Here is a 26481-nt window from a genome sequence, read left to right on the forward strand (position 1 = left end):
ACAAAAAAGGCGTCTGTATTCCTTACCAAAATGATTCACTTTTTAAAAATCCCTTGGATATCTGTTTTGCCTTCCACTTCACTTATAATTTCTTTTTTATTAGTGTTTTTTTATATATATCTTTTACACATGAGTTAAAAATGATTTCTTGTCCCTTGGCTCTTAAAGCTTGGGCAATCTCTTTCAAATTACAGATATCTTGTTCTTACCGCTATACCATGGTTATTAAAGTTGTAAAATATTTGCAACCTGGTATTTAAATTATTATAAAATTCTCTCTTTTCCCTTGCTTTCTTTTGACCATCTTTGATGAAAAATAATTTTATCTTTTTCTTAGTGCCCTCCCACCAAGCCACTATGGACATGATGGGGATCTTTTCTTTATGCCACAATTTGTATTGCTATTCAAAGCTGTTTTTAATATTGCCATCTTCTAAAAGTGCGCCGTTTAATTTAAAGGCATATTTTCTTCTTCCTTTGCCTTCTTTTCTTTTCATTTGAAAAGTCAGTATTTTATGATCAGATATAACATTAATTATAACCTCACTATTGAGTAGTTGTATACTCTGGGAGCAGAAGCAGAAGTCTATTCCAGAACTACACTGTTTTCCTATTCAGGTGGTTCCCTAGATCTCAAAGTTGTTCTCGTTACACTCTTTGAATACATCTGTCTGTTGAAAGCACTGACATATACAACTCTGTCTGGTGAAATGTCTGGTTAAAAAAATGTTTAAGAACGTTACCCTTAAAAAAGAATGGCGATTCTTGATGACCTATTTTCATTAGAGCCAGACCATAAAGATGGCCTATACGCTTCTCATACTTTTCATAGCACTGGCTATGTGGAATGGGAAATTCTCGCAAAAAGAAGGTGTCTCATTGCTATTATATTTGCTGTTGTTTTAGCATCATTCAGGTTCTCAACTTTCATCCGTGTTTTTTTTCTGGCGCTTGGTTCAGCCTCATCCAGATTTTCTATTTTACTAGAATCAAAAGGGGGTGCCACCATCTCTTTGGTCTCTAATTCCACCTCTATATTTAAATCTTTGTTCTCAGGGGGAGTGTTCCTCCACACTCTTTACGTTTCTCTTGTCTCTGCTTTCTTCGTCTTTGCTTTGCATTGGGTTCCCTCATTATAAATCCTTCCTGTAGCTGATCTGGCTGAGACAGTTCTGAAGATTTAGAGTCCCTCTGCCCTTCTGACTCTGATTCTGAGGAGCAGAAATTTGCCTCAGTTTAATGAGGTTTCTGTGTTTTGTTGAGTCTGGGTTTCTTCATGGGACTGGACTGTTTTTGGTCTGGTTCTATAAGGACAAACAGCATAGATGTGCCCTATCTTTAGGCACAGTCTGTAACGTGTGGGGTCTTTGGTTGTGTGTTCAAGGCTTCCACAACGGTTACATATAAACTCTATACAGTTCTCTTTGCCGCACCTGTATTGACCACACTGCCTGCAAAAATGTGGCATCCCACCATAATTTTTCCTAATTTCAAATGAGCAGTAGTGGTGGCACAAAGTTTTTGTGGGACATCAAGTCTTCTGGCTTGTCAGGTGGATGTAGATGAGAGTTAATGATACCTCTGCTATTACCTACTTCTGAGTGGTGGTGTTTCCATCAATTTCTTTCTCCACAACCACTTATATTATTTGTACGAAACAGAATTTAGAAAGGTGCTGTGACTGCTTACACAAAGTGTGTGGAGAACATTGTAAGCTGTTTTCAATATGCACAGATGTGTTTGATAAAAATATTTGTTTGCTATATTGTGCTGATATGTGTGCCTGATTCCATTTCCAACAGCTGTTTGTGAACCTACATGTTGGTGGACAGAATGGATTGATGTGAGTTACCCTGACTATGATATCAATGGAGGTGATAATGAAACCTATGAGAACATTAAGAACAACGGATATGAGCTGTGCGAGAAGCCATCCAACATTTCCTGCAGAGCACAAAGATTTCCAAGTAAACCACTGGACCAGTTAGGTCAGGTAGTGGTTTGTGACGTCTCTTCTGGACTTATCTGCCACAACAAGGATCAGACCATGACTTCCTTACCTGTATGTTACAACTACGAGATTAAAGTGTACTGCTGCGATGACCTACACTGCTCAACTACCCCTCCCACCAGCACCCCCACAAGCACAACCCAGAGTACTACTACTCCTGTGACTACAAGCACCACAGCAACTCCAAGCCATAGTACTACTAGTCCTGTGACTACAACCACCACAGCAACTCCAACCCATAGTACTAGTACTCCAGCAGCTTCAACAACCCCAACTGAAAGTACACCTGAACGTAGCACAACGTCAACATCTACGCAGACGTCAACTCCAACAACCTCCACTTCAAGTAAGAGACTGAAAATAACAAAGCGTTAAAAAAACAAAATAGCTGTCCATGAGTGGGTTTACAAAATCTTTTTTTGTTTTTTTCATAGAAGAGGTTTTTTTTTTGCAAGAGCTGCAAAAAAAGTAAAACATGTTCATGTTATTTTTTTAAACCTCAGGGTGAGGGGGTAACTACTGTACTTACATATAGCAGAAGGGGCAAGATCACCATTTTAATAACTAGCACATTTCCTTTGAAAGGCTGCATGTTTTCCACTTTGCAATCTTATTATTTGCTAGACTTGTGTATTTGGATTAGTACAAATTGCAAATTTACTGAGTTATGGCAAATTTGGGTATTTATACGAAGCCATGAAAACAACACCAGACCCCCCCAAAGAGGGCGCCAAAAAAATCGAAAAGCTCAGAATTTTTGTCCGAAGTTTACTGACCCTTTCACTCACACTCGCATTCACTCTGTCTCTCATGCTCTCTAAATGTTTCCCTACCTTCCCTTCCAACCACTTCCGCTTCTGCCGGCCCCTTTGTCTTCCTTGTTCTTCATCTTCTATCCTCTCTTTTTCCCATTCTCTCATTTATCTTCTATCTTCGTTCACATCTCTGCAGACATAACCTGGCCCAAATGTCTCCCAAAATGGCGACACTTCTGGTGATGTCCTCTTGGCCAATACTCCAAGGGGGGAAGGCCCATACTTAAAACCCTGCAATTTTGGCGGAAGTTCATCTTAGGGTAAAATTGCGGCGCTTTCGATGATGTCCTCTTAATCTATCGGAGGATTGGATATAACCTGGAGTGAACTTTCGCCAAAACGGCAGCGCTTTTAGTGACATCCTCTCGCCTGATTCTCCAATTAGGAGGAAGTTCACCATAGGGTGCCGCCATTTTAGCAAAAGTTCGCAACAGGTTACATCCGCAGAGACTTGGCATAAAAACATGGCATGTCTGTAAGTAGATAAAACAAGTAATATTTTAAAATATTGTAAAAACTCATATAAAATTCAAAGAGTAGACCATCCTAGCCAGGCACTTTGGCAGGTGTAAAACTTTTAATACTATCCAAAGTCTCTCTTGCAGTTTAATACTCTGCTTGAGTCCCTGGTCCCTTTCCACATCTAGCTTACCTTATCTACACAGCATCGCGGGGGTTAACAGAAGCGGAAATCCTTAGGTTCGCCGTCAGGATTTAATGGGCCGTGCAAATGTACTCTGTTGGTCACCTTCATCAACTTTTGAAGTGCAGGTGCAAAAAATAGTAAAACATGTTCATGTTATTTTTTTATTTCCACTCCCATTAACCTCTGCGATGCTGCATAGATAACGGGAGCGGAAATCCGTAGGTTCCCGTCAGGAGTTAAAGGCCTTTAACTCTTGTAACGGGGAGACAGGCCAAGTTCCCCGTCTGGAGCTAAAGGGCTGTGCAAGCGATTCTATTGGTCGCCTGCAGGGGCCTCCTCTGGCATCAACCAACTGATGTCTGGTGGATGTAGATGAGAGTTAATGATACCTCTGCTATTACCTAATTCCGAGTGGTGGTGTTTCCATCAATTTCTTTCTCCGCCACCACTTACATTATTTGTACGAAACAGAATTTGGAAAGGTGCTGTGACTGCTTATACAAAGTAAATGTGTGTGGAGAACATTGTAAGCTGTTTTCATTATGCACAGATGGGGTTAATGCAAATATTTGTTTGCTATATTGTGCTGATATGTGTGCCTGATTCCATTTCCAACAGCTGTTTGTGAACCTACATGTTGGTGGACAGAATGGATTGATGTGAGTTACCCTGACTATGATATCGATGGAGGTGATAATGAAACCTATGAGAACATTAAGAACAACGGATATGAGCTGTGCGAGAAGCCATCCAACATTTCCTGCAGAGCACAGAGGTTTCCAAATAAACCACTGGACCAGTTAGGTCAAGTAGTGGTTTGTGACGTCTCTTCTGGACTTATCTGCCACAACAAGGATCAGACCATGACTTCCTTACCTGTATGTTACAACTACGAGGTTAAAGTGTACTGCTGCGATGACCTACACTGCTCAACTACCCCTCCCACCAGCACCCCCACAAGCACAACCCAGAGTACTACTACTCCTGTGACTACAAGCACCACAGCAACTCCAAGCCATAGTACTACTAGTCCTGTGACTACAAGCACCACAGCAACTCCAAGCCATAGTACTACTACTCCTGTGACTACAAGCACCACAGCAACTCCAAGCCATAGTACTACTAGTCCTGTGACTACAAGCACCACAGCAACTCCAAGCCATAGTACTACTAGTCCTGTGACTACAAGCACCACAGCAACTCCAACCCATAGTACTACTACTCAAGCAACTTCAACAACCCCAACTCAAAGTACACCTGAACGTACCACAACGTCAACATCTACACCGACGTCAACTCCAACAATCTCCACTTCAAGTAAGAGAGTGAAATTAACAAAGCGAGAAAAAAACAAAATAGCTGTCCATGAGTGGGTTTACAAACATTTTTTTAGTTTTTTCCATACAAGAGGGTTTTTGTTTTCGCAAGAGTTGGAAAACAAGTAAAACACGTTCATATTATCTTTTTTAAACTCCAGGGTACAGGGGTAACTACTGTACTTACATATAGCAGAAGGGGCAAGATCACCATTTTAATAACACAATAATCGCTTTGAAAGGCTACATGTTTTCCACTTTGCAATCTTACTGTTTGCTAGACTTGTGCATTTGGATTCGTACAAATTGCCAATTTACTGATTTTTTTTTTCAGTTTTGGCTATTTGTACGAAGCCATGAAAACCCCAGACCCCCACAAAGAGGGCAAAAACCAAGCAAGAAGCTCTGAATTTTTGTCTGAAATTGACACTTTCACTCACACTCTCATTCACTCATGCTCTGTAAATGTTTTCCTACCTTCCCTGCCAACCACTTCCACCAACCCCTTTTTTCTTCTACACTTTCTTGTTCTTCATCTTCTATCTTCTCTTTTTCACCTTCTTTGATTTATCTTCTATCTTCTCTGTGGACATAACCTGGTGCAAACGTCTCCCCAAATTGCAGCGCTTTCAGTGCTGTCCTCTCAGCCGATTGGACATAACCTCGCGTAAACGTTTGCCAAAAAGCCAGCGCTTCCAGTGACATCCTCTCGCACAATTCCCCAGTTAAGATGAAGTTCACCTTAGGGTGCCGCCATTTTGCCAGAAGTTTGCAACAGGTTATATCCTCAGAGACTTAGCATAAAAAGCATGTCATAAACATGTCTGTAAGCAGATAAAATAATTCATCTTTTAAAATATCGTAACGACTCAGTGAGTAGACCATCATAGCCAGGTTTAAAACTTTTATAGGCATCTAAAATCTCTCTGCTTGAAGAAAGTTTGATCATTTCTATCCAAACAATTAAGTTATTTAATGTGTCGTTCAAACAAAAAGGCATCTGTACTCCTTACAAAAATATGCACTTTTTTTAAAAATTCCTTTGATATCTGTTTCGCCTTCCACTTCACTTTTATTAGTGTTTTTTTTTAAAATATCTTTTACACATGAGTTAAAATTATTTCTTGTCCCTTGGTTCTTAAAGCTTGGACAAACTCTTTTTCAAATTACAGATATCTTGTTCTTACCGCTATACCATGGTTCTTAAACTTGTGAAATATTTGCAACCTGGTATTTAAATTATTATAAAATTCTCTCTTTTCCCTTGCTTTCTTTTGACCAACTTTGATGAAAAATAATTGTATCACTTTCTTAGTGCCCTCCCACCAGGCCACTATGGACATGATGGGGATCTTTATGCTACAATTTGTATTACAGGAGACAAGTGGAGTTTGAATGATGCCTTTATTGGCTAACTGAGTAAATATAGATTGCAAGCTTTCAAGACCTCTCAGGTCCCTTCATCAGGCATGTTATACAACATGACCTCTGTTTAAGTATCACTCAAATAACATGGTTAAGAATAGGAAGCAGATAACATCAAAATGTCTAAGGCAAGGTTCTTTGATCAGTCAATAGAGTTAAAATCAGAGGTGGATTGGAGTCATAAAAGGAGGTGACAGGAGGTATTCACAACTCTAATGGGGTCGGGTTGTGTGCCTGTTAATCTACAAATTGATAATGGGATTCAAATTCCCTATCCCGGTTGATGCCAGCATTTAAAGAGTTAAATTTGAGTATTAATTTAACCTCCCATATTTTTCTCCCCCTCTGAGTTTTGAACAGTCCCATTAATACAGCCAGTCTGATATATCTGATAATATGCCCATTTTGGCAAAAATGTTCTCCCACTGGTGTTTCTGCTCTCTTGATGTTGATGTTGATGTTGATGTTGAATCTGTGTGAATTAAACCGTTTATGTAATGACAGGAGAAAGCACCATTGATCTTATGGTGTGTATTTGAATTTGGTATAGGCACCACGTCCACAGTGTGGATGTGTCTGCATGTTTTACACCTTCCTTGTAGGCAGGGGAAAGTGCCATTTTTGTGGACTTGTTTAGGGCACTCCTGGTTATCAGTTGTTTAAGATCAGGGGGCTGTCTGAAGGAAAGTAGGGGAGGCCGTGGAAAAATTTCCCTGAGTCTGTCATCGGTGTGTGGTGTTGCTGTAGATATTTTGCGTAGAGCTTCTACTTGGGGGTGGTAAGTGACCACCAGCGGCCCAGGTTCCAGTACGATGTTCTTTGTACTTAAGTACTTAAGTAATTTTTTTTCTGTTGGTGGCTTTCTGTATCTGGTTGTCAATAATCCTGGCATTGTAGTCCTGGTTCATAAAGTCTCCCCTTAGTTTCTGGAGCTGTTTGTCATTATCTGCTGTATCAGAACAGATGCGTTTGTATCTTATGGCCCGGCTGTATGTTTAAGGTGGAAGCTGTTGTTTTAAAGGTAAGTTGGTCTGTCTGTTGGTTTGCGATACAGGGATGTGTGGATGGAATTGTTCCTAATGCTGATGGTGGTATCCAGGAAGTTTATTTCTGTGGGTGAGTGGCTAATTGTGAGGTTGATGTTGTGGTGGAATGCGTTGTAGTTCTCGTGGAAGGTGAGAAGTTCCTCTTTGCTGGCGGTCCAAATTATTAGAATCGTCTATATAGCGAAGGTACACCAGGGGTTTTGTTTGGCAGGTGAATATGAAATCTTCTTCTAATTTTGGAATGAAAAGGTTGGCGTATTGTGGCGCCATTCGATTACCCATCGTAGTCCCAGTTTTCTGGATGTAGAGGTCCTGTCCAAACATGAAATAGTTGTGGTTGAGTATAAATTGAATGAGCTGTGTAACTGATTCAGTGTCCATGTTGTGTTGGTTCAAGTATTCCTGGCATGCTGCTATGCCATCTCTGTGTGGGATGTTAGTATACAGGGATTCAACGTCCATGGTATTGTTATTCAAAGCTGTTTTTAATATTGCCATCTTCTAAAAGTGCACCATTTAATTTAAAGGCATATTTTCTTGTCTTCTTTTCATTGTAAATGTGGAATGTGACATTCTTGCAAAAAAAAAAAGACTGTTCATGTTTCCTTTGGATGTGCCCAATGTTTAGGCACAGTCTGCATCGTGTGGGGCCGTGTTGTGTGTTAGATAGATAGATAAATAGATAGATAGTATCGTGGTGTATTAATCAAGATGAAATAACAGCTGTGGTATTTGGCACAATGTACACTAAGAAACATGTTCTCTTTTTAATTTGTTTTCATGCAGCCATAATTACACCTTCGATTGCAAGCCCTTATTCAACAAGCATCACTCCAAAGCCGCAGGAGGGTAAATGATTACTTGTGTTCTTCTTCCTAATATGTGGATATATAAAGTTTACTGTGCTGCAGTTTCCTCAAATGTCTACTACTCTAAGTTTAGTACAACTTATGTCCTCAATTCCCACATGATATTTTAAAAACTCCAATCAAGTGTGCCAGTGTGTCTTACTGTCTAAGAAACATTAATTGTCAGTATTATCTATTACACATGCAAATGTTATCAAAGCATGGTGAATGCTATCACTGCTCAGGTATATGTGATATATTTACTTTTTGTAATATCACTGTCACTTTTATTTTTTACAGTGTACACTGGTACTTCAACAACCATATCTACATCAAACGTTACACAAACAAATATAACTTCATCCCCTGCTACTACTACAACGCCCAGTGAACCTTCAACCACTGAGTCGAGTAGAACCTCTGCTTCTACTACTACCACACCAAAATCTACATCACCAGAAACTGTAACCACTTTAACAACGGAAGCAACAACAATCTCTTCTACTACAACATATGAAAGTACCACATCAGTTTATACCCCTACAGAGGCTTCAACAACTAAATCTGAAAAAACAACACCATCAATTACCACAAGCAATCAAACCAGTACAACTGTTTTGCCTACACCTACAACAGGGACCACAACAACATATACACCCAGTGAAATGTCCACTACTACCTTCCCCACTACAACAACCAAGACTACCACGATATATACACCGTCTGAAATTCCATTTGGTTCGACAACTATATCTGAATCAACCAAAACAACATACTCAACAACTAAGGCTACAGCCCCAACCACTCCACCTACTACAACAGCTGAAACTACAACAATCTTCACACACTCCCCAACTCCCATTGTTTCAACAGTTTCATCTACACCAACAACACCAACACAATCAACAACTAAGGTTACAACTCCCACAACACCCCCTACCACCAAAACAATATACACCACTTCTGCAACGCCGGTTGTTTCCACAACTGTTTCAGAACCAACCACTCCAATAAAATCAACAACTGAAGCAACAACCTTAACTGCCTCACCTTCCAGTATACCTGAGACTACCACAATCTATACACCTTCTGGAACTCCAGTTGTTTCAACAACTAAATCTGAAGTAACCTCACCAACACACTCAACTACAGAAGTTACTGCTTCTGCTATCACCCCTAGCACCACAACAATTTACACCACCTCTGAAATTCCAGAAGTTTCCACAAGTACATCAGAACTAACTACTACAACAAAGTCGACAACTGAAGCTACAAGCCCTACTACCTCTCCTTCTATCACAACTGGGACTACAACAATCTACACACCCTCTGAAATTCCAATTGTTTCATCAACTACACCTGAAGTAACGTCACCCACACACTCAACTACAGAAGCTACAACTTCCACTACCACAACAGTCTACACACCTTCTGAAACTCCAGTTGCTTCTACAACTACATCAGAACAAACACCTACAATAGTGTCAACAACTAAATCTACAACCCCACCTACCTACCCTACGACAACAACCGAGAGTACAACAATCTACACGCCTTCTGAAACTCCAGTTGTTTCAACAACTTCATCTGAAGTAACCAAGCCAACACATTCAACCACAAAAGCTACAACTCCTGTTACCTACCCTACTACCACAACAATCCGTACACCTTCTGAGACTCCGGTTGGTTCCACTACAATATCAGAACTGACAACCACAATAAAGTCAACAACTGAAACTAGAACTCCCCCCCATTCTACCACAACAATCTATACACCATCTGGAACTCCAGTTGTTTCAACATCTACTTCTGAGGTAACAACACCAACACACTCAACTACAGAAGTTACTGCTTCTGCTATCTCCCCTAGCACCACAACAATCTACACCCCCTCTGAAATTCCAGAAGTTTCCACAAGTACATCAGAACTAACTACTACAACAAAGTCGACAACTGAAGCTACAAGCCCTACTACCTCTCCTTCTATCACAACTGAGACTACAACAATCTACACACCCTCTGAAATTCCAATCGTTTCATCAACTACACCTGAAGTAACGTCACCCACACACTCAACTACAGAAGCTACAACTTCCACTATCACAACAGTCTACACACCTTCTGAAACTCCAGTTGCTTCTACAACTACATCAGAACAAACACCTACAATAGTGTCAACAACTAAATCTACAACCCCACCTACCTACCCTACGACAACAACCGAGAGTACAACAATCTACACGCCTTCTGAAACTCCAGTTGTTTCAACAACTTCATCTGAAGTAACCAAGCCAACACATTCAACCACAAAAGCTACAACTTCTGTTACCTACCCTACTACCACAACAATCCATACACCTTCTGAGACTCCGGTTAGTTCCACTACAATATCAGAACTGACAACCACAATAAAGTCAACAACTGAAACTAGAACTCCCCCCCATTCTACCACAACAATCTATACACCATCTGGAACTCCAGTTGTTTCAACATCTACTTCTGAGGTAACAACACCAACACACTCAACTACAGAAACTACATCTTTCACTACCACAACAGTCTTCACACCTTCTGTTACTCCGGTTGCTCCTACAACTACATCAGAACAAACACCGACCACAATTTCAACAACTAAATCTACAACCACACCTACCTACCCTACAACAACAACCGAGAGTACAACAATCCACACACCTTCTGAAACGCCAGTTGTTCCAACAACTTCATCTGAAGTAACAAAGCCAACACATTCAACCACAAAAGCTACAACTCCTGTTACCTACCCTACTACCACAACAATCCGTACACCTTCTGAGACTCCGGTTGGTTCCACTACAACATCAGAACTGACAACCACAATAAAGTCAACAACTGAAGCTAGAACTCCCTCCCATTCTACTACAACAATCTATACACCATCTGGAACTCCAGTTGTTTCAACATCTACTTCTGAGGTAACCACACCAACACACTCAACTACAGAAGCTACTTCCACTACCACGACAGTCGTCACACCTTCTGGTTCTCCAGTTGTTCCTACAACTACATCAGAACAAACCACTACAATAATATCAACAAAATCTACAACCCTACCTACCTACCCCACTACAACAACTGAGACTACAACAGTCTATACACCCTCTGAAATTCCAATTGTTTCATCAACTACACCTGAAGTAACGTCACCCACACACTCAACTACAGAAGCTACAACTTCCACTACCACAACAGGCTACACACCTTCTGAAACTCCAGTTGCTTCTACAACTACATCACAACAAACACCTACAATAGTGTCAACAACTAAATCTACAACCCCACCTACCTACCCTACGACAACAACCGAGAGTACAACAATCTACACGCCTTCTGAAACTCCAGTTGTTTCAACAACTTCATCTGAAGTAACCAAACCAACACATTCAACAACAAGAGCTACAACTACTGTTACCTACCCTACTACCACAACAATCCATACACCTTCTGAGACTCCGGTTGGTTCCACTACAACATCAGAACTGACGACGACAATATCAACAACTGAAACTAGAACTCCCCCCCATTCTACCACAACAATCTATACACCATCTGGAACTCCAGTTGTTTCAACATCTACTTCTGAGGTAACCACACCAACACACTCAACTACAGAAGCTACAACTTCCACTACCACAACAGTCTTCACACCTTCTGTTACTCCGGTTGTTCCTACAACCACATCAGAACAAACCACTACAATAATGTCAACAAAATCTGAGACTGAGACTACAACAATCTACACACCCTCTGAAATTCCAATTGTTTCATCAACTACACCTGAAGTAACCACACCAGCACACTCAACTACAGAAGCTACAACTTCCACTACCACAACAGTCCACACACCTTCTGAAACTCCAGTTGCTTCTACAACTACATCAGAACAAACATCTACAATAGTGTCAACAACTAAATCTACAACCCCAACTTCCTACCCTACGACAACAACCCAGAGTACAACAATCTACACACCTTCTGAAACTCCAGTTGTTCCAACAACTTCATCTGAAGTGACCAAGCCAACACATTCAACCACAAAAGCTACAACTCCTGTTACCTACCCTACTACCACAACAATCCGTACACCTTCTGAGACTCCGGTTGGTTCCACTACAACATCAGAACTGACAACCACAATAAAGTCAACAACTGAACCTAGAACTCCCTCCCATTCTACCACAACAATCTATACACCATCTAGAACTCCAGTTGCTTCAACATCTACTTCTGAGGTAACAAAACACTCAACTACAGAATCTACATCTTCCACTACCACAACAGTCTTCACACCTTCTGTTACTCCGGTTGTTCCTACAACCACATCAGAACAAACCACTACAATAATGTCAACAAAATCTGAGACTGAGACTACAACAATCTACACACCCTCTGAAATTCCAATTGTTTCATCAACTACACCTGAAGTAACCTCACCAACACACTCAACTACAGAAGCTACAACTTCTACTACCACAACAGTCTACACACCTTCTGAAAATCCAGTTGCTTCTACAACTACATCAGAACAAACACCTACAACAATTTCAACAACGAAATCTACAACCACACCTACCTACCCTACAACAACAACCGAGAGTACAACAATCTACACACCTTCTGAAACTCCAGTTGTTCCAACAACTTCATCTGAAGTGACCAAGCCAACACATTCAACCACAAAAGCTACAACTCCTGTTACCTACCCTACTACCACAACAATCCGTACACCTTCTGAGACTCCGGTTGGTTCCACTACAACATCAGAACTGACAACCACAATAAAGTCAACAACTGAACCTAGAACTCCCTCCCATTCTACCACAACAATCTATACACCATCTAGAACTCCAGTTGCTTCAACATCTACTTCTGAGGTAACCACACCAACACATTCAACTGCAGAAACTACAATTTCTGTTAGCTCCCCTACCTCCACAATAATCTACACATCTTCTGAAACACCAGTGATTTCCACAAGCACGGAACTAACTTCTAGAAGCGAGATGACATCTAGTCTAACCACAACCAAGGTTACCCCTACTCCCTTTGTGTCTCCCAGCACCACAACATGTACCACAGAAGAACCACCAGAAACTACACCAGTTTCTTCTACTACAGGTATCATTAATTAATAAATACAATCTGCTATTCGAAACATTCGAAATCATAACAATGTTCTACTATGTTTTTTGATAATGCAAGAATGTGTAGTTAAAAAATGTTACTCTAAGTAACATGGGAAACTGATGTGCATAGAATACAATATATTTACTGTACACACGCATGGATTCCATATAATATATAATTATATTCATGATAGACTGGAGATGACAAGGTGGTTCTGGCATTTTAATGTAAATGATGCGGTATGGGTGGCCGCACACACTTTTATATGCTCATGATGCGTGCAGCTGGATGTTTCCAGTTTTTGGCCACACACTGCAGCACCCGATCGATCCCTGTAGCAGCAGATTGGGAGAGGAACTGTCAACTAGCGGCCCATTGGGCATTTGCCTGCTATGCCAGACAGACAGACTTGGTCTGATTATATTTATTTATTATATATTTTCTTACTGCCACTTCTAAAGATATTTTAGGTCATTTTAATATAATTATTTTTGCAAAAATATAGAGCAGCATAAAATCCTTCCTATCCGAATATACATTTTGTAGTATTTATTGGCAACCTTCTTGGTATTTGTTAAGTCCAAATTGTTCTGTGATTACATCTCTTATGTCCTGTTCAGTAGTTGTACAGTGCTGTGGAATATTATGGCACTATATGAATCAATATATAATAATGTCAATGAACAATGAAAACTTTAACTACAAACACAATATATTTTGCTTTAATATTTTATATGCTAAACTTCAATCTCGAAAACTCAAAATATATCTCCTATTCAAGTTTTGAATATTTTCTTTTTTTATAATTTTTGGAGCCAAAGGGCTAGTGCACTGGCAGTGAATTGTGTTAAATAGCCACACCATATTTGCTAAGCGCAAGAGCTTTTGTATTAGTATAAAATGACAGGAAAGTTTAGTTTAAGAATACAGATTATTTTTTAAAATTCTATGCATGATATGTTCTGAATATTAAAATACCATTCTAAACAATTATAAAGGGTCCTTCACATCATCTGTGACGTCAAAGGCTACTACCACAAAACAGACGACAACACCTGAAATAACAAGTGGAACATCCCCTACAGTTACTACTACCAGCAAGGTTACTACCGTATCATCTCTGCCCACTCTATCAGAAACAACCATATCTACTTCTACTATCTGTACCTGCTTACATAACGAAATGCCATATCCACCAGGTAATTTAGTACAGGTTTTTCTAATGTTGTTATTAAAAGAATGAAGACTACAATGTTTCATATAGTGGTTTATATTGACTCATAAGTTGTGCTATTTTCAAAAAATAGTTGGAAAGCAGACACTAAATCAGTTTGATGCTGGAGAAAATAGTATCCTTGAAATGACCAGTACATTTTTGTAAAATATCTAGTCATATAGGCTTTCAAGACCGTTGTGTCCCCTTCTGCAAAGATGTGAGGGAGTTTAAGCATATAGTATACAAAAATAAAGACAGCAAGTAGCTGTGTCTTGGAGAATCAACATACATATAAACAACCCTCTTCTGTTGATTTACCCAACCAACATTTCACTACTTTTCTCCTCTATGCTCTTACTCCAATGGCTAGTCAACAAGTCTAGGCTAGTTTTATTTTAATATGCGTTCTTTGGCTGTTTGTAGCCTGACCAAGAAGAGGAGATGAGACAAAAGAATACCCATCTGACATGAATTATCATTCTTTATTTTTTCTATTACCTGCTTTGAGTGGATCAGCTTTTTAATCATTCTAATACTTTCATTTTTATTTGGTATGTAACTTGTATGTAATTGTAGCATGGGAACCATCCAGAGACATTTTTAACTTAATCCAATTTTTATTTTGTTTATATTGTAGGTGAAATTACCAGTGGTGTAGTGAATAAAACATGGTGCTATGTAATTACATGCACACCCGAATGTCAGATTAATATTACTCAATGGTACTGTGGTTCATCCACTACAACTGAAGCTACAACTACCAGTCCACCAACCCCATCCCGTCCAGGAAGTACCCCAACACCAGAATCAACTACTACTACTCCACCAACTCCATTCCCTCCAGGTAGTACTCCGACACCAGAATCAACTACCACTCCACCAACCCCATCTCCTCCGGGTGGTACTCCAACACCAGAATCAACTACCACTCCACCAACCCCATCTCCTCCAGGTAGTACTCCAACACCAGAATCAACAACTACTCCACCAACCCCATCTCCTCCAGGTAGTACTCCAACACAAGAATCAACAACTAGTCCACCAACCCCATCCCCTCCAGGTAGTACTCCAACACCAGAATCAACCACCACTCCACAAACCCCATCCCCTCCAGGTAGTACTCTGACACCAGAATCAACTACCACTCCACCAACCCCATCTCCTCCAGGAAGTACTCCAACACCAGAATCAACAACTACTCCACAAACCCCATCTCCTCCAGGAAGTACTCCAACACCAGAATCAACAACTACTCCACCAATTACATCCTCTCCAGGAAGTACTCCAACAACAGAATCAACCACTACTCCTCCAACCCCTTCCCCTGCAGGAAGCACTCCAACACCGGAATCAGCTACTACTCCACCAACTCCATTCCCTCCAGGTAGTACTCCAACACCAGAATCAACTACCACTCCACCAACCCCATCTCCTCCGGGTAGTACTCCAACACCAGAATCAACTACCACTCCACCAACCCCATCCCCTCCAGGTAGTACTCCAACACCAGAATCAACTACTACGCCACCAACCCCATCCCCTCCAGGTAGTACTCCAACACCAGAATCAACTACCACTCCACCAACCCCATCTCCTCCAGGAAGTACTCCAATACCAGAATCAACAACTACTCCACCAATTACATCCTCTCCAGGAAGTACTCCAACACCAGAATCAACTACTACTCCTCCAACGCCTTCCCCTGCAGGAAGTACTACAACACCCGAATCAACTACTACTCCACCAACTCCATCCTCTCCAGGAAGTACTCAAACACCAGAATCGACTACTACACCACCAACCCCATCCCCCCCAGGTAGTACTCCGACACCAGAATCAACTTCTACTTCACCAATTCCATCCTCTCCAGAAAGCACTCCAACACCAGCATCAACCACTACTCCTCCAACCCCTTCCCCTGCAGGAAGCACTCCAACACCGGAATCAGCTACTACTCCACCAACTCCATTCCCTCCAGGTAGTACTCCAACACCAGAATCAACTACCACTCCACCAACCCCATCTCCTCCGGGTAGTACTCCAACACCAGAATCAACTACTACTCCACCAACCCCATCCCCTCCAGGTAGTACTCCAACACCAGAATCAACTACCACTCCACCAACCCCATCTCCTCCAGGAAGTACTCCAACACCAGAATCAACAACTACTCCACCAATTACATCCTCTCCAGGAAGTACTCCAACACCAGAATCAACTACTACTCCTCCAACGCCTTCCCCTGCAGGAAGTACTACAACACCCGAATCAACTACTACTCCACCAACTCCATCCTCTCCAGGAAGTACTCAAACACCAGAATCGACTACTACACCACCAACCCCATCCCCCCCAGGTAGTACTCCGACACCAGAATCAACTTCTACTACACCAACTCCATCCTCTCCAGGAAGTTCTCCCACCCCAGAATCAGCTACTACCCCAACAACCCCTCCAAGGAGCACTCTGACCCCTACTCTGAAATCAACCATTTCAACTGTAAAGACCCCCACACCATCAAAGCCCCATACAACAACTAAATTACCTGGTTGTCCATTTGAGCCACATCGTGAGGTGAGATTTTTAGCCATATACCTCTATACTATTTTGAAATAGTTTGCATATAAAGCATACCACCGATGCTTTACATGTATTTTCTGTTATTGTTTAAAAATTTATTCTATTTCACAACTGAATAAAGAAGTGTAGTTGCTTTATCTTGGGGTTCAAATGACTTCAACATCTTTTTCAATAACAAATTAACGCATACATTTATGAACAGATTAATACCTAAAACCTTAATACACTGATTCTCATATGCATGCATACACAATGATGCACACTGACATGTCTTATATGCATATACTTAAATTTACAGATTTCATATGCATACCGCACATAAATTGAACCTTCTGCATAGACACACTGGCACACATGCACACGGAAATATGCATTTTATTTTCTATGATGCCACTCCCATGTACTTACATGGCCTTTACAACAGAAACCGTGTTACAATTAAGTAGAGGGAATATAAGGTGTACACACAAATGTTGCTCATGGCTCCCTGGCGGTAATGGACTCTGGGATGGTGAATCCTGGCATGTGATGTTATACGTAACTAATGCTTTATTCCTTATGAATAACTTTTCTCATTCTCATATAAATATTATATATTTCTGGGAAGCGAATTTCAATTTTGAAAATGCAAGATATTGCGGTGATGTGTTGTATGCAATGGAACTTTAGTATTTCTATGTGTAACTATTCGCTTTGCTCTACAGCACAATGAAACCTGGATGCTTTGTAACTGCACCATGGCCAGGTGTCTGGAAGATAACACTGTTGAAATCATTGAACTGAAATGTGAGCCACCGCCAATGATCACGTGTGCCAATGGACGCCAACCTGTTGTAGTGCCTGATGATGACCTTTGCTGCTGGCACTGGGAATGTGATTGTGAGTATATGAGGTTTTGGTTTGTGAATACACTACATGCAAGGAATGATGGGTAAAATCCGGCTGACACCTCTACCCTTTCCCATTTCACTATGCAGAATACAAGAGACCAGGTGTACGGAGCAAACAGGCTTTTTGTGATGGGCATTTCCTAACTGCTTCATTTGCACCAATTAATTCTGCAAGTCTTGTAACAGATCCAGTTGTCCTTGTACAGCACTTTGCCCTCTTGAAAACATTTAATATGGTTTATTTAATAAATTAACTTTGGAGTGAATTAGAACATTTCAACTTACTGACTTCACTTTGTATTATGGAGGGATAACCACAGTAAGAGTTGCGTAATGCATAGTTAATTCAGTGACAGTATTAGAGTCTCAAATGCTGCAAATACTCTTGTCATGCACCCCATTCATTTTATCACCAATCATCACATTTTTTTTTAAAAAAAGTTTAAAACTGATGATATAGATGTTTTTATTCTTACATTGCATGTTGCTGGGCAAATCCGCTTGAGCAGCAAATTGGGTCTGTGGTGCATTCGCATTTGCCAAATCTGCCAGAAGGCCAGTCCAGGCTCGGTTCTGCACATTTATTCTGCTTTTTACCATAAAGAACTTCTAATAATTTCACCAAAATATAATTTCCTCTTTCTGACCCCTTTCTCACCCCAATCACAATGCGACGAGAAAAAAAACAGTAGTTTTTGTCCAATGGAAATTATATATTATGTAAAATTGAGTTTCAGCTTATGTCTTTTACATCATTTCTGCAAATGAAATCCTGTATCTACGTAACAGAACCCCCCATGCGTTTGCACACACATCATGAAAATGTAAAGGCTATTATATGCATTAAAGTGCATATGATGGCTGACGTTCCCCTGTAGAGGAACATCCATATAAACTGCAAAGAAAATGTATGGTTAAAATATATGATTTTGTCTTTTTAGGTCTATGCTCAGGTTGGGGCGATCCCCATTATTTAACCTTTGATGGAACTTACTACAGTTATCAAGGAAACTGTACCTATGTTTTAGTGGAAGAAATTGTAAAGACAGTTGATAACTTTGGGGTGTACATCGACAACTATGACTGTGGAGCAAGAGACAGGGTGTCATGTCCACGGAACATTATTGTCCGCCATGAAACACTGGAAATTCAACTTGTGGTTACAGACTTGAATACCCTAAGTTTACAGGTACAGTGGAATGTATATGTCACCTTAAAGTAGAACCTCATCACATAATCAAGTAAAATACTTGTCCTTATTTGTAAAGTTAAAGATTTCCCTTTGAATAGGTTTTGCGTTTGGAATAGCAAAAGGGCCATTGAGCTGGAACTATGTCCATTAAATGTTTAATAGAATTTTTTTTTTCTTCTAAAGGTTGTTGTAAATGGTCAGGTTGTCAGTACTCCGTATAAGAAATATGGGGTGAAAATATTTCAATCTGGCATTAACTATGTGGTGGAAATCCCTGAGTTGAAGGCCAATATCACCTATAATGGTCTGGCCTTTTCCGTGAAGTTGCCATATGAACTTTTTGGAAATAACACACAAGGACAATGTGGTGAGTAAGGTTTATGTGGGCGTCAATAATGGAGGGTCGGTAAAAGGGCTGCACTCAACAATTTCTATTTTAATAATTTGATAGATTGTCAAAGTTGATATTTTTATTATTTTTGTTATGCATCTTTCAGTGCATTTAAAAACAACTATAAAATCTTTTCCACATTCAAAAGCTTGTATATTCATATAGTTACAATATGTTGAATCTACACATTATAAGGATATACCGGTAATACATATGTATCGTATCAAAAAGCATTACAATGGCTTTTGGGCTTTGCTATCCAATGGAACAGTTTACTGTGTCTTATTCCACAGTTTGACACATACCATTCCCTTTTTATATAGGCACTTGCACAAATAACCGGACAGATGACTGCAGATTACCCGATGGTAAAATCATATCCAACTGTGAAATCATGGCTGAATCCTGGGTGGTGCCTGACCCAAGGAAACCTCAATGCACTGCAAGTGCGAAGCCCACAGTATCCCCAAAACCCACTCTACCGCCTACTCCTTGCAAACCTTCACCTCTCTGTGATCTCATCAATGGACCGTAAGAACTAGAATCAACTATAATAATAATAATAATAACAGAAATAGATTATACCGTCTATATTTAGTTAGAAGCAAACCAAATATTGTTGAACCTAATCTAGGCTTTTCCTTTCTTTTAAAGAGCATTTCAGAAATGCCACAAGAGAATTCCACCCAAAGATTTCTACCAGGCCTGCATTTTTGACAGCTGCCATGTTCCCGACAGTAACATTGAATGTACTAGTTTGCAACACTATGCTTTACTTTGTGGTGATGAAAACATCTGTGTTGAATGGAGACACCTGGCTCCAGAATGCCGTAAGTTCTTTTTTTCAGGAAAAAAGATGGGTAATGTACAATGAAATCGGTGTATCATGTGCTACTGTTATTATACTGCCCATGCTAGACAATGTTTACTTCTGTTAACAATTTCTACTGAGTTTTAGTTGTAGTTTTGTTCCTTGAATCATCCCATAATCTTCAATAATTTTACAAACGTTCTATGTATGTAAATGCATTACATGACGTTTCCTCTAGTAGAGCATGTTATTAAATACACTATAGAGAAGATCATTTGATGTTTGCTAAATTACATGAAACCGCGTTTCAAAACATCTCAGAACATTTTTTAATTGACTTTTAATTTGTATTTTTTTCCCCAGCAATGACCTGCCCTTCACACATGGTGTATCAGCCGTGTGGTCCAGCCAAACACAGAACTTGTCAAACCACGTAAGTGATCTACAGCTGAGTGTAAACGTATATACATTTCAGAGAAAAGATACACAAATGCATGTGCTATATGCGATACCCATATGCATACTCCATAAAAAACAGTTATATCATTGTAACACTAGAGTAGATGGACAATAGGAATAATTTTATAGTATTTTCCATTTCTGATCTGGATGCGTTTTAACTCACTGCTTTCAATTAGACCTGAGGAAGAAAAAGAGATTCAAGAAAACAAACGTGTGGTTGAAGGATGCTTCTGCCCCCGGGATACGATACCTTTCAGCCCTGCTGTGGATGTCTGTGTGGAGACCTGTGGTATGTGCCATCAATATTTTCACCGGTTTCATAGAGAACTTGAGACATTTTGATGGTGCCAAACATGATGGTGGTCTGCTGATATTGTGGCAATGTCTGTAACACCTAAGGCATTGTGCTATATAAAGAACACAAGACGTTTCATCCTTATGTCTTTTTTTTCAGGATGTGTTGGACCTGATGACATACCTCGGAAGGTAGGTCTTATGTCTGAGCTACTGTACATATGTGCATTTTGGCATGCTTTTCTTTGAATAGAAAACAAATAAGGCATTTGCGATCTTGTCGTCAGTATTGAAATAAACCTTGCACCATACTCATATTATAACACACGAGAACCTGAAAGCTGCGCATTACTGTTTCTTCTCTCATACCTTGCTAAGGGAGGTGTTATTATTGAAACAAGTGAATGGATTCTTCTTCAAAGGCCAATAATAATAATAATAATATTTGGTCTTCTTTTCAATAGTTTGGAGAGAGCTTTATGCTTGACTGCCAAGACTGCGTCTGCAGGGAAGGTGGCAGCGGCATCACTTGTACAAAACATAAGTGTACGAAGATGTCAGAAGTGTACTGCAATTTGGATGGTTTCTACCCTGTTATCCAAACAAGCCCCACTGACAACTGTTGTAATGAGACCGTGTGCAGTAAGTGATTGTTCTTGCTGCTTTTATCCTTATACGTGTGAGTATATAAGTAGATAGATAGATATAGATATATATATATTAAACAATTATTTATTAATTAGGTAATTAGGAATCAGGATCGTCATTCATATGATGAATCCTGTGTGTATTGATTTCCTTTCCAGAGTGCGACACAAGCCGGTGCCCGAAAACTTCCCCTAACTGTGGGCTTGGATATGAAATGGTAGGAAGCATTCCAGATGGACACTGTTGTCCTGTCTACACTTGTGGTAAGTTCTGAAATGTCCTGCTTTGGAACTGAATAGTTATCCTACATTGACACTACAGTACCTAGAGTTTACCATTGTTATTACACATTTGGATTCCATTTGCTATTGAAGATTTATGATGCTCTGTTGGGGGTACAATCAATATACACTATGAGATGCTGTATATACCAAAAGGAAAAGAGGAGGCCAACTATGTATCCCATAGGTTGTGGCATTCCACTTCTTCTGTTGTGATCACTGAACACATTAGTAAAAAGCTGCTTTTTATAGTGGTATACCATGGGTATATCTGGAAAATTAATGAAGAGCAGATCAAACAATTGTCTGATACCTGTTAAATGCAAAATAAAAAATAAACATTTTACCATGTTTTAATTTATGTGTTTTTAACTTCCACAGTCCGTAAGAATGTCTGTGTTCATGGAAATGCAGAATACCTTGTAAGTAGCCAAAATATACAGTGATAAATGCTATTTATTATTTTCCATAACAATAAAAGTAATCTATGAGCATACTTAATGCACTTACATTGTTGTAATCAGCAATCATACGTCACACTTCTTGGGGGATAGGATGACAAAATGGCTGGCTTTTGATTATGATAAAATACATTTTCTTTCACGTTCACCTTTGCAGAAAGCGTAAAATGATACAATATAGGTTGTGATATCGTAACCCCAACCTTTTCCTCCAAGTATGCTTAACGATTACATAAACGAACAAAGGTTAATGAAGGTAAAAGAAAACTTTAAAGGCATGATCTAGGTACTAAGTGAGAACTAATGAGGAATAAAAGAGCTTTTCCCATCTGAATCATTCATTTCTGTATGAAATTAATCACAAAACATTTTACATTTCCTTTTTTTGGCGAATAACTCACAAACTCTTGCCTTATTTAATCGCAGCCTGGATCGCCGGTGTTTTCTGATAACTGCCAGAGCTGTATATGTCCAGAGAATGCTAATAGAACCACAGGGTTACAGATAAAATGCACCCACGTGCCTTGCAACATAGAATGCCCGCGGGTAAGTACATTTTAAGAACGGTTATAGAGACCTAAGCCTTTTAAATCTTTTCTAACATTCCAGTACATTTCAGTATCAAATGTTACATAGTGCCCAGGCCAAAGGGACTCAGCAGTGGTAAATCCTAAAATAATCTCCCTTTTAGTGAATATATGCAAATGCACATCCTTTTTCTAAACTGATTCTGCTTCGATGTGTATCGCAGGGCTTTGAACTGGAGCAAGATACAAGCTGCTGCGGAACATGTGTACAGACCCACTGTGTCTTGAATCAGGTTGGAACGTACACGCTCATGAAAGTAAGTTTAATGTGATTTAGTAGGTAATAATAAATAATCCATTTCATTATTAACGCTCTAACATAGAACCAGCGAAGCTGCAGGTTTTTGCAAATATGAAATGACATCATTTGGTAATAATATGTTGCGTGATTTACACCTTATAAAACTGGCCCGACATATGAAAATAATCAATTATGCCGCGATCGTTCGGATTGTACTTTAAGTCAACGTATCTTTGAAAACGTAACCGATGCCATTACCTTCTTTTAAAGAATTTAGTTATTTTTTACTGGACCATAAGAATGTTGAGGGGCAACTCGTATCCTCTTAGTAGACAAACCTCTTTATACACACCATAAGCAAATGGCAAATAACTCTGGCTTCTATTAGAGAAGTTATTTGCAAAGTTTAACAGCATGCTTTTAAAATGTTGACTTTTTATTATAATTATTACTATCTCTTTTCTTCTTGTCTTGCAGCCTGGGGAGGTTATCCATGCTTCCAATGACAACTGCACTTTGTACAGCTGCACTGTGATCAAGAAGCAGTTTATCACCTCCGTGTCCCAAATTTCCTGCCCATACTTTAACGAAGATGAATGTGAACCTGTGAGTGCTTCATACAACACAGGGCACGCCTGTAACATCAATTATGATTGATCCCTCATCTGTATCTCTGAACCTACAGTTACTATGTGCCTCTTGTAAAGATTTCTTGGCACAAAATTCCAGACATATCCCGTTCCTTTAAATCTTCACAATGCTTTAACTTATTTTGTTTCATTTTCAGTGGGCCATTTTCTATATTGTTTTTATACATTTGCATTAAATGGACAGTTTGGTGTCCCAGGCAGCTTCCTCAACAAAGAATTAATATTACGTACCTTCATATGAACTTACTAAAGCTGCAACTTCTCTGTGGGCAAACATTTAATGGGACCACTCCGGGAATTTAGGATGGGGAGGCCATGTATTGCCAAAGGGACATCCAGCTATTATATGCACTTTAATTAATATGGTACCTGGAATTATCACAGCCTTAGTCGATTTTTGGTAAACTTGTCCATAGGCTGATATAACACAATGTATTGGGCTTACATTGTATATAATTAAAACGACCAGTCCAGAGTCAAATCCATTGCATGCTTATTCTCAGCAATTTGCTGAGTGCATTTTCCTTACTGTCTATTCATTTAAATATATTGTTGTATTTGTGCTCTCTCCACAGGGAACCATCCAACTTCTACCAAACGGATGCTGTAAAATATGTAAGCACATTGTCAAATAACATTTTAATTATTAAACACCGTGTATTATTTAATCTCAAATAACAAAATAGGAGTCATTTAAGAATTATCGCAGTCCAAAAGTTCAGCATTTCAATCACATTTTATACAGTATCCTCAATGTTGTGAGGATTGTTTTTTTTTTTATATATATATAATTCACTTTGGGAACTATCCATCTGCTTTTTCTTACAGGTATCAAGAAGAGCCAGGCTTGCAAACTGGAGGAATTCTACGATTATATGAGCCACAATAACTGCCGATCTGTGCAGATGATCAAGATGTCTCGCTGTGAAGGGTCTTGTGGAACCTTTTCAATGTAAGAGAAATACACTTTAATACAAAATACAGTTTACGGGGGTTTGCAGATGAATACTTATATTGACTTGTCTACACTGCATTTTTTTCTACATTAAAATTGGAAAATATCGGAAAACATATTTTTTTTATATATATTAACAATTGGTATTTAATAGCTTTTTCCATGGTTAATATTGCTGCAAACCATAAATACTTCTGCTTCTGTTATGAATACTGTTAATTTTGTAAATGAATGAATACTGTTAATTTTGTAAATGAATGAATACTGTTAGTTTTGTGATATCTGGTATAGGTTGTATGGGTTTACTTGCAATGTTAATAGGACCCAGGAGCACGATTTTTCAAATTTCTCTAACTAACATATAATAATCACATTTAATTACCACTCGGTATTATTTAGATACTATATGGAGTGCAATTTAGACCAACTTGGTGTATTTCTATATCAGAGACTGATGTTTGATACCCCTGACTTAAAATACACCTATCACTAATTTTTCACATCTCTCATTTTCTCTATCCAGATATTCAGCATCTGCTCAATCCATATCCCATAAATGTACTTGCTGCCAAGAGGTGAGAACCAGCCAGAGGCATGTCCTTCTGCAGTGCTCCGATGGAAGTCTGGTTGATCATGAGTATGTCGATGTGGAGGAATGTAACTGTGTCAACACAAACTGTGGCCCTGTCAAAGCAGCGGAAGATGATGTTTCAGTACGAGCACGACGAGCATTGAGAAAAAAAAGACATCTCCACAGCGGCACTAAATAATTATTCTAAACAAAAAAATATTTTGCTATGAGATGGAAACATAAACACATTTTATCATAATAGATATACTGTTTATGTGTAGGACTTTTTAGAATGTTTTCTTCTATTCAATAAATACACAATTCTCACACAGCGCCCTATTGTGTCTGGCCATTTATTTTAATTGATAACGTTCTCATGAAGTAAAACATAAAATATGCAAAATTAAAACACAACACCTTGGGAAGTCCTGCAAAACAACCCATCAAAAGAAACACTTTTGTCTAAAGTCAGATATTACAGAATCATTATACGTAACACAAAAACATAATGGAAGGAGGAGGAAATTCTCTAGTTTCCTTGATAATGGAAGTTTGTAAATGTTCCAAACATACCCTTTGTTCTTCAATCAGTGTCATGTCCCGTATAGAGGGCTGCATCATTGCCTCTATAACAGTAGCAGGACAATTCCAAGAGGCAAACATTTGGCGTTTAGCCCATTCCACAAAAAGTACAAATATGAACATCATATCATTATATAATAAATTCAGTTTATACAATAAAATAAAACAAACTGGCAATCGCTATGCCGAATATATTGCTGGATTAGAGGACACCTAACATGTGTACATGACCCATACTGAGTACTGTTTTTTCTGGTATACAGCAAAACGCATTATTTTTCATGATGACTTTTACTCCTAGAACATTAAAGAAGTACTGCTTATCTTGCTGTATTTTCTAATTTTAGTTCGAACTTTAAGTTAAGTGTATTGCAAACCTTTTAGAAACTTCCACAA

The 26481-nt window shown here is 39.3% G+C and overlaps 1 protein-coding gene across 1 annotated transcript in view; it reads left to right on the forward strand.

Moving 5' to 3' along the window:
- MUC2 (mucin 2, oligomeric mucus/gel-forming) overlaps positions 1-25837 on the forward strand; it is a 53018-nt gene extending 27181 nt beyond the window's left edge. The window contains exons 34-56 of the mRNA XM_053449324.1: positions 1803-2357; positions 4091-4789; positions 8046-8108; positions 8408-13264; positions 14272-14472; positions 15127-17063; positions 17774-17948; positions 18901-19148; positions 19335-19518; positions 19866-20073; positions 20197-20372; positions 20717-20786; positions 20992-21104; positions 21270-21301; positions 21574-21751; positions 21916-22020; positions 22420-22460; positions 22926-23045; positions 23251-23343; positions 23805-23933; positions 24553-24592; positions 24806-24929; positions 25456-25837. Of these exons, the coding sequence (XP_053305299.1) occupies positions 1803-2357; positions 4091-4789; positions 8046-8108; positions 8408-13264; positions 14272-14472; positions 15127-17063; positions 17774-17948; positions 18901-19148; positions 19335-19518; positions 19866-20073; positions 20197-20372; positions 20717-20786; positions 20992-21104; positions 21270-21301; positions 21574-21751; positions 21916-22020; positions 22420-22460; positions 22926-23045; positions 23251-23343; positions 23805-23933; positions 24553-24592; positions 24806-24929; positions 25456-25702 (10595 nt within the window). The 3' untranslated portion in view covers positions 25703-25837. The remainder of the gene's footprint in view (positions 1-1802; positions 2358-4090; positions 4790-8045; positions 8109-8407; positions 13265-14271; positions 14473-15126; positions 17064-17773; positions 17949-18900; positions 19149-19334; positions 19519-19865; positions 20074-20196; positions 20373-20716; positions 20787-20991; positions 21105-21269; positions 21302-21573; positions 21752-21915; positions 22021-22419; positions 22461-22925; positions 23046-23250; positions 23344-23804; positions 23934-24552; positions 24593-24805; positions 24930-25455) is intronic.
- Positions 25838-26481: the final 644 nt, after the last annotated feature.

The sequence above is a fragment of the Spea bombifrons genome, chromosome 10 (genome assembly GCF_027358695.1).
Source record: "Spea bombifrons isolate aSpeBom1 chromosome 10, aSpeBom1.2.pri, whole genome shotgun sequence".
NCBI lineage: Eukaryota > Metazoa > Chordata > Amphibia > Anura > Pelobatidae > Spea > Spea bombifrons.